At 37.9% G+C, this 8,975-nt stretch overlaps 1 protein-coding gene across 2 annotated transcripts; it reads left to right on the forward strand.

Moving 5' to 3' along the window:
* The first annotated feature begins 295 nt into the window (after window positions 1-295).
* Window positions 296-5,932, forward strand: plek (pleckstrin). Of its 2 annotated transcripts, XM_041050542.1 has the most exons (10): window positions 328-463; window positions 1,497-1,551; window positions 2,557-2,712; window positions 2,956-3,137; window positions 3,344-3,435; window positions 3,519-3,703; window positions 3,843-3,947; window positions 4,282-4,365; window positions 4,511-4,580; window positions 4,720-5,932. In XM_041050542.1, the coding sequence occupies exons 2-10, from the start codon at window positions 1,516-1,518 to the stop codon at window positions 4,857-4,859; spliced, it is 1,050 nt and encodes a 349-aa protein (XP_040906476.1). In that variant the 5' UTR covers window positions 328-463; window positions 1,497-1,515; the 3' UTR covers window positions 4,860-5,932. The 2 variants fall into 2 exon arrangements, with proteins under 2 accessions (XP_040906475.1, XP_040906476.1); XM_041050541.1 differs by lacking the exon at window positions 1,497-1,551 and having other exon boundaries at window positions 296-463.
* Window positions 5,933-8,975: the final 3,043 nt, after the last annotated feature.

The raw sequence follows: 8,975 nt of genomic DNA on the forward strand, positions 1-8,975 counted from the left end.
TTCCCAACTTAACAGCCTCGGTTTAAAAGGCCCACTAGCAGGCACCAGCTTAAACACATTAGTTCTACTCTAACTGCAGCAAAATGTCCAAGACCTGTTCAAATTTCCATCAAACATTCAAGCTACTTCTTCATATTTAACAGTTACTCGTTTAATTTAAAGCTACCAGACAGCAGTTGTAACTAATAATATCGCAGAGAAGAGGAAGCAGATTGACCAGTGGCTGTTTTCACACACCCAGCAGCACAACTTCCTGTTTGAGTAGCTGCGTGTATGTCTGTGGTTTCGACAGGGAAACGTCGAGAGACAGAGATAGAGAGTGAGAGAGAGAGAGATAAAGCTGGTACATTGGGTGGCAAACGAACAGAAAAGAGGTGAAAAGAAAAGAAAGTTGCAGCTGACAGCAGACAAGAGCAGAGTAATGGAGCCCCAAGAGATCAGAGAGGGATACTTGGTGAAAAAGGTAAGAACTACAAGAAAATACAATTCAGTTCCCTGGATTCCGTTTGTGGGGCTTGAACTTGTTCTTAACAAGTCTAATATTTGCAGAATTGTAGCAGAAATAATATTAAAGTTGGTAACTTCATTGGTACTACAACAAAAAGTTGAGATTTTATGAATTACCAGACATACTTAGAGGTTTGGATTGGTCTTGGAGTATTACATGAACAAATTTTACCTTCAAAGTGATGCAGTCACTGTCAGTGAAGGGTAATATTGTTCCATATCTAAACACCACCTAGAGGAAGAGTTGTGTATGTCACACAGAAATTGCCACATACTACAAAAAAAGAAAGAAAGAAAGAAATACACTTCTGTTGCAGTTGCAAGAAAAAATGAAGTTCCTGCTTTTGTTCAGAACCGAGATGAAATGTGTCTCATATGCACGTTTTTCTAGATCAAGCCAAGTGTGACTTTCTGCTTTTTCATACACACCTGACAATCAAAGATGTATTTCTAAACTGTATTTTAATTCATTGCTTTAGCATTCACCATAACACCATAAGCTTGTGTATACTATATGTTCTTTTCATTGTCCTGTTTCAACACTGTGGGTGCTGAGAGTAGCCACATGCATAAAAGTCTTAGCTGAAGGCATCAGAGAACGGTTCGTCTTCAATTGTTTTTTCATGTAAGCAGATTAAAAAAACAGATTTTTTTTAATTGCAAAGGATAAGGCCGGTAATTATTTATATTTCTCCTGATGTCAACAGTGATTTGATCAGACTAATAAATATTTTCTGTGCAATCAAACATTGAAATACAGTAGATTTTGAGTTAATCCCACATGCATCAAAATGCATATCAATCAAGTGGCAGATAATAATCCACCAGTCATTCCTGTTGCAGTACTGTTTGCTGAAAATGACGGTTCCCAGCTGTTCGGAAATTGCTCAGCTTTGCTTTTTAAAAATGAAACTAGGTAACGGTTTGCAATCATTTGGGTGGAGAAGTTTTACTTCTTGAAGTGATGATGAAGTTTTACTTCTTCACAGAGAACAAGTCGGTTTGAGGATGTGTGCCACAAATGGGGGACACAGCTGTGTACAAGTATGTTTCCTCGTTTCTGGTTTTAGAATTGAAACTACATACAATTTTTATTTTGTGCTCCTCCAAACAACATATCTAAACATCACTGGGATTTTGTTGGAATTTCCTGGTCCAGGATTCTGCTACATGACAAGAAGGATGACCACAGCTGTTCAAAAGGCAAAGGCTGATAATGCAACATTGCATTATTACACCTTTCTGTTATTTTATTTGTCCCCTACTTTGTTCAATATGTTGATCAGAGCCATGCACACCGCTTTCTTGTGATGCTTGAAGGCATGTTTTTATCGGCAGATATATTTTATAACATAACTTTGTTCTAAACATAAGTTATGTAACTTTAAATGTTCCACTTCCTCAAAAGCATGCCATGCTGAGAAAAAAAGCCATACTGGTTAAACAACCTGCTCAAAACCAAACCCAATGAAATGGAAGTTGTTGTCAAAGCCAGTGATTCCTCTTCACAAAACAAATTACCATAAGTGCCCCAACTGCAGATTCATTTCTTCATTTTCATGTAGCTAATACATGATGTTGTATGTGTTCCTGTTTTGACCTGTATGGTGATCTTACATTCCATGTCACCAAACTGTGAAATGAAACAAGAAGCAAAACTGAATATTTCTAAACGGAAAATCACATCAACTGAAAATTCTGAATATCTGAATACAAAGTTAACTTTTGTTAAGTTTTGTACTGTTGAGTGATCAGTGACCTTCAAAGCTGTGCGTTCTGCCTCTAATTTGAAGGTCACAGTTGAAAGTAAGAGGTGTGATGTATGGTGCTATTCATGGTGGTGATATTTGGACTGGTGAGAAGATGAGGAGGATATCAAACTAACAGACATAAGTACCTTTAGTGATTACAAAGATATGTTAAAATAGGCATAAGTCAAAAATAGTCAGTCAGTGTACCACGTACCCTTTGTAACAGCTACCTCTGCGACCAATACTGTTGCACTTTTGCTCAAGGCTGCCAGTGATCACCTGTCTTATTGATCCTCAGGGTACAGTGCTAAACTCCTGGAAGGTAGTGTGGGTGGTGCTGTCAGACGATGGGGTGGAATTCTATAAAAAGAAAACAGACCAGTCTCCCAAAGGAATGATCCCACTAAAGGGAGCAACACTCCTCAGTCCTTGCCAGGATTTTGGCAAGAGGACGGTAAGAAAATGTCAAGTACTTCAGAACTAGTATTGAAGAATAAAGTTATGAAAACAGGACAGTATGTAGGATTAGTCATAGAGTTCAGGACTAAATTAGTCGTTGACTGTTTGATTAATTTCTGACTGCTAATACATTGCTTTTGCAAAATATAAATTGTTTTTTGTTGTCGATTTTCCCCAAGTCCAAGCAAAAATATCAAGAGAAAACAGAAATGTGGCTGACTAACATTGTTCCATTTAGCTGGTTTTCAAACTTACCACTGACAAGAAGCAGGATCACTTCTTCCAAGCCTCACATGTGGAGGAGAGAGAGTTTTGGGTCAAGGACATCAAGAGAGCCATTACCTGTCTACAGGGGGGGAAAAAGTTTGCCAGGAAGTCCACAAGACGATCCATTCGCCTGCCTGAAACAGTAAACCTGAAGTAAGTTCTGTGACATCTTCTTGATGGCAGAAATAATAATTTGAAAAGTAACTGTGGAAAGTTGAGTTTAGTTACATTTACTTAGCTGTTATTTTGACAATGACTGTTTGGGACAGGGGTTTAGTAGATGGTCAATTGCTTGTGCTTAGTGATAGAATAATGATATGGAAAGACACGTTGACAGTGTTTACATTGTGTTTTCTCAGTGAGCTGTACACTCTGATGAAAGACCAGGATGATGGAGTGAAAGAGCTGAAACTGGAGCAGGAGAATCGAGTCTTCAACCACTGTTTCACCGGTACTGCCGTCTTGGTTTTATTGATGTTACACGTGCGGAAGTTTTTTTTTTAATCCTTCTAACAGTCTCACAATTTGTTTCAGGTGCAACAGTGGTGGAGTGGCTGATTTCAAAAGAGAAAGCAAGAAATAGGCCTGAGGCCCTTATGCTGGCAACAGGGCTCCTGAATGAGGGTTTTCTCCAGCCTGCAGACGACCTGGCTAAACAGGGAGCTGAGAGTGGAGAGCAAACAACCTTCTTAGATCAGACGATGGCTCTTTACTACTTTGTAAGTTCAGATGTAAAAAAGCTATTATTTGACAAAATTGTTTATTCTTATTAGAAATGGATTGGGGAAGATCATGAAATGAAAATATATTGCTATTTATAAATATATAATGGAAGTGCATGGCTGTGCTTTGTGGCAGGCAGACAGTGGGTTCTTCTGTGAAGGCTACTCAAGTGATGAAGATGTGCTTCTGAAGGAAGAATTCAGAGGAAATATCCTAAAACAAGGGTGCTTACTCAAACAGGTGAATCAGACAGCAAGTTCAAACATTGCACTGTTTTTGTTGTACTTTCTCATTTTAATCTGTTGATTCACAAGACTCAAGAAATGCATAAAAAATAATAATAATAATATAATAAATAAAAAAAATAATTATCATAATTATCTCCTGATGAGAAGCCATTGAACTGTAATGTTCCCCTGCAAAACGTCACACTTTTCAATTAGCTGCCACATTTATACGCTATCATAACTCACATCAAAGAGTTTTTTTGTTAGTACAATTATGTTAAGGAATTTGAGACATTGACTCAGCAGCATTCAAATCAAATAAATCCTGTTGTGTTCTTTTATCCAAGGGACACAGGAGAAAAAACTGGAAGGTGCGAAAGTTCATACTGAGAGATGACCCTGCTTATTTGCATTATTATGATCCCACAAAGGTAAATATACTGACTTGCACGAGCTGAAATATAACAGACAAGCTGTTGAGAGAAAAGAACAAGTTCAGCAGTTTCCTCTTCTCACATGCTTTCTTGCTCGTACTTTCGTCGTCCTTTTGTCTCTTTTTTTCTTTCTTTGTATCAGGGTGACGACCCTCTGGGCTCGATCCATCTCAGAGGGTCTGTGGTTACAGCTGTGGAGTATGTGCCTGACGGTGAGTGAAACTGAAGGTGGCCCCACGCTTCCCCACTATGACAGGCTGTGACCAGAAAATATAATTGGTGTTTACTGTCAGTAGTTTCTCTTCAAGTCATCCCTTTTAACTCCTTTTCCTCGTCTCTACCTGGTTTCAGCCAAAAAATACGACATTGACGGCAACCTCTTTGAGATCATCACCTCAGATGAGGTTCACTACTTCCTCCAAGCTGCTACAGGAGAAGAAAGAAAGGAGTGGATCAAAGCAATACAGGCAGTGTCAAAAAGTGGAAAATAACAGGAGAAGCAGAGCAGCAGTGAAATATCTGTGGCTGAACCTGCTGATTGTAAAAAAAATAAAAAACTAATACTGTATATCTGAGATTGTATTTAACAGTGTGTCAGCAAAGTAAAACTAAATATCGTAATATTGTGCTGTGTCATTCTAGAACAGGCAAGTTTCTGACCTCTATACATTATCTGACTATAATGTTTTTTGTTCAGTACATAACTAATGTAAGTGAAATAAAAGTTCTGTTGTCTAAATGTAACAGTATAAAGTTTTATCAGTAATGCCTAATCACATCTTTATATACAAAAAATGTCACAGTGTTGTGATGTGTGGCAATTTATTGTTAAACCGGTAGCACTTAACATTCTAGCTCAGTAATAACAAGGTAATAAGGCATGACATCTCAGTTAATAGCAACAATGGTCTAATGTCTTGTAATGATGTTTTAACCACTATTATCCTGTAACATGATAATATTTAAACCCCATTATTATTAAGATATTACCAGGCCCTTACCTGTGTAATTACCATGTTAATGCTCCAGTATTTCCCTGTTTCCAAGATAATTACCTTGGCCTTGCCCACATTACCTTCATATCGCTGAGCTAGACTGTAAAGAGCCAAACTAACTACTAAAACTAACTACATTGTATAAGTAGTACGTGTTTATAAAAGAGACACTCTGTGTTTTGGGTTGGAGCCTTTTTATTCTCCCCAGTGTGTGTTTTTTTTTTTTCAGATTTCCTCCTTGTTCACTTGTCTTTCAAAAGTTTGAGATAGTTTGAGCTATCTTACAAGCACACACAGTTCCTGAGCGTGAAGTATGAATCATATTCTGCCTTCACAGTTCTCACAGATACTGGCCTCCTGCATCAGTGAGAAAAAGTGAGTCACATTAAAAAAAAAAAAAAAAAAAACAACAACGTATGCCTGGGAGCAATTTAAGAGATGAAAACTGAAGCAAAGTCAATCAAGGGATAACATTGCTATCCTTTAATTTCATTTTGATTTGAACAAAATTGATGTTCTTTTTTTACATGTTCACCTCTCAGTCTTTTACTAATAAACTGTTTCCTCTACCAAGGCGTGTTGAATCACTTTGACAGCCTTGTCGTTTCTGTGATAAAACCACAGACACCGGTCACCCACTTGCTTGCTCACACAGCTGTTGCTCACAGTGTACTCTTTAGTACAGATCAGAGGACAGAGTTAAGTCATCCTTGATTCAAAGAAAAAAAAGAAAAAAAAATCTGAATTAGTTATTTAAAGTAAGAAATAATACTAACGTTTTGTGGATTAGAACCACTGACTGGTCTGTGTAGCTTTTTTCATAGATTGTCTGATTTTTGCAGAAGAGCAGGCATAAGCTAAGGATTCAGCTGCAGCCTTTTAAGCCACAATCTATTTTTGACACTGGGTCAACATTTTGAAACTGTGAAAACACAGTGGTTTCATCTCTGTTTTCATTTTCATTTACTAAAAGACCAAAATTGACTTAACATATATATTTTCATTATCAAATAACTGTTATTGATTATAAATCCAAAACATATTATTGTGGCTGTCTGCATGTGTGTCTGTTTTGCCATTTCAACACAGGAGGGCACTATATATCAACCTAAGACTGTTACTGCGAGCAGTGGCTGTTTTTGGCACGGGCGAACGGCTGCCCGGGGCGGCATCACATGGGGGGATTTGGCAAATTGGCGCCCCCTGTAGCTGCAGGTGCTCTTGCTTGCTGAGAAGGTGCTGTGCTCAGAAGCTGCTGAAAGAGGGTTTTTATTTTATATTTTTGTTATTCTCTGCTGTTGTTATGTGTGATTGTGTATATGTTTTGCCACTTTTATGCATAGAGTATATTTATTTAATTTCTGAGAAGATTAAAGTAGTTTAGAATAGCCTAGTAACATATTTTTATGTCTCTGCAGTCAGTCAACTGCACAAATCTAAAACCACAGCGTGTCCCAGTGCAGAACTGACTTATGCTCAGACTGGTTCAACAAGTAGCATTTACTGTGTAACTGTCAATAAAATCACTGTGTTACTCATGTTCAGTGGCTGAGTAACAACAAGAGCAGATAAATTTGTCAGTGACAACACCTCTAGTGTTCAACTGGCACTATGGAAACACCAAAGGAGAGATCACACAGTTGAAGTCAACAAATTGCAGTTACCCTGCTGAAACCAAGCAGAGTTACCAGTCATGCTTTTCAAAACAGTCAATCCATTAAGCCTCACGACTTAGCAGAAGACAGTGGCAATGCACAATTTTGATGTTTTCCACCTGCCATTAAATTACATTGGAGGAAGACAACCACTTTTCTATTGTTTATTGTGAAATGGAAAATGGCCTAAAAACTCTCATTTGCGTGGAGCTTTGTTTTGCATGTGAATGGCATTTTCAAGTTAATCTGCAATCACTTGGAGATGGCGTCAGAAACATCAGGCAGCTTCTGACTCATCCCTGAGTTTGGTCAAACCAATATTTTAGCAGTCTTTTTTGACCAGCATGAAACAAAGTGTATCTCACCTTCCACTGGCGACTCCCCAAGAAGAGTCTTTTATACAAGTCTGTTCTCAAATAACATGGGTTTTTAGATTGGATCTGTACCCTGCTGTTACCCCGCTGTCACAGTTCAGCCTCTGCCCAGGTAAAGCACTACAAAGCTCCTCAGACTAAAAGCCCATCTTCCATCAGCTCCTAAACAAAACACAGACTGTGTCCACAAGATTGGACCTGTCACCCATTAACAGCATTTAAAACGAGTATGTGCTTTCTTTGTTCTAACTTCAAAGGTTCTGATGTCTGACACCCCAGCTAATACAATATGTACTGGAGATGACATGTTTTTGTTCTTCAAGGAAAGACACATCTCAGGAATTTTGTGATATTCTGAGTGACAAAAATGGTCATATACAAACAAAAACAAATGTGATATTCATTTAACAAACTTCCATTGTTTCACAGGATAATTCTTTCTATATTAGCTTGGTATATCAAGCGTTTATGACACGGTGTGATAGGTATGATGAGACAGCACTTTTTCTTCGATGGAAAAAATAAGTAATTTGATATGAAGCTCCATGAATATGGAACAGTTCTTAAAAAGAAACAAGTTCAGATTAATGACCAGTTTGACCTCCTGAAGGTCTGGGTGTGGCACAGGCTTGGTCAATATTACAAACTCAACATGTCATGATAAGGCAATGATTCTTTGCTTGTCTTCTCTATATTTAAACTTTATCTGTGAACTCCACCTCATCTCTACTCTTTGCTTTCTTTTTTTTTCAGGCTCTCCCACATGCACACGTGCATTTATCAAATATTGATTCTAATGACTAAATTTAATTCACATCAGTAGCCCATCCAAATGAATATATTCTTAGACTGTTTGAGCTATCAGGCATCCCAGGCCAGTATGAACAAAGCAACAATTTTCTAAAAATATAGGCTACTTTCATGTAGCCTGCTCATAGTGTGGATGAATGAATATCCCTAAAAACTGGATCTATTAATAGTAATGTAAGGAGCATAACAGGTTGGAGAAAACTTAATCACACTCACTGCATGCTTGACACTATAATACTTTCCATACAATTCTTTCAGCCCCCACATTTCTTCATACAGTATAAGTAAACAGATACATTCATGAAAAACATACATGTTCTGATCCTCCTCACATGGGAAATTAAACATGGAAGCTCTTGTGGTGATGCATTTAAATTACTGTATGAAATCCAGTGTGCCCACCCAGTACAGATGTGTTTTCTAGATTTGGAGAAACCTTATAAATATGTCCTCCAGGCTGCCTTGTGAATGGTACTGTGGGATTATGGGGCCAGGTTCATATGCATTCATTTTTTTAAACCAAAATCAAAGCTGTGTTCATTGGACTTCACCAAGATACCTTGCCACCATTTTTTTTTTTTTTTTTGCACAATGGTTGCATTTCTGCTTTGTGCCCAGGATCTACTTCTGTTGGGTTCATCAGATAATGACATTCAACATGTCTGTGCCTCTATAGAGATACTCTACATTCAACAGGGAGGACACACAGTAAAAGCCACAGTGAATGGACAGATTTTATTGCATTCTGTGCCAGACTGAACAGATATGTTGTG

This window comes from Toxotes jaculatrix, chromosome 11, assembly GCF_017976425.1.
Source record: "Toxotes jaculatrix isolate fToxJac2 chromosome 11, fToxJac2.pri, whole genome shotgun sequence".
Classification (NCBI taxonomy): Eukaryota; Metazoa; Chordata; class Actinopteri; family Toxotidae; genus Toxotes; species Toxotes jaculatrix.

What these genes read in the sequence shown, in the direction of transcription:
- plek (XM_041050541.1), top strand. Translation starts at nt 422, where the DNA reads ATGGAGCCCCAAGAGATCAGAGAGGGATACTTGGTGAAAAAG. An exon ending in AGGATTTTGGCAAGAGGACG is followed by an intron (nt 2,713 to 2,955) that starts GTAAGAAAATGT and finishes TGTTCCATTTAG; the next exon opens with CTGGTTTTCAAACTTACCAC. An exon ending in CGATGGCTCTTTACTACTTT is followed by an intron (nt 3,704 to 3,842) that starts GTAAGTTCAGAT and finishes GCTTTGTGGCAG; the next exon opens with GCAGACAGTGGGTTCTTCTG.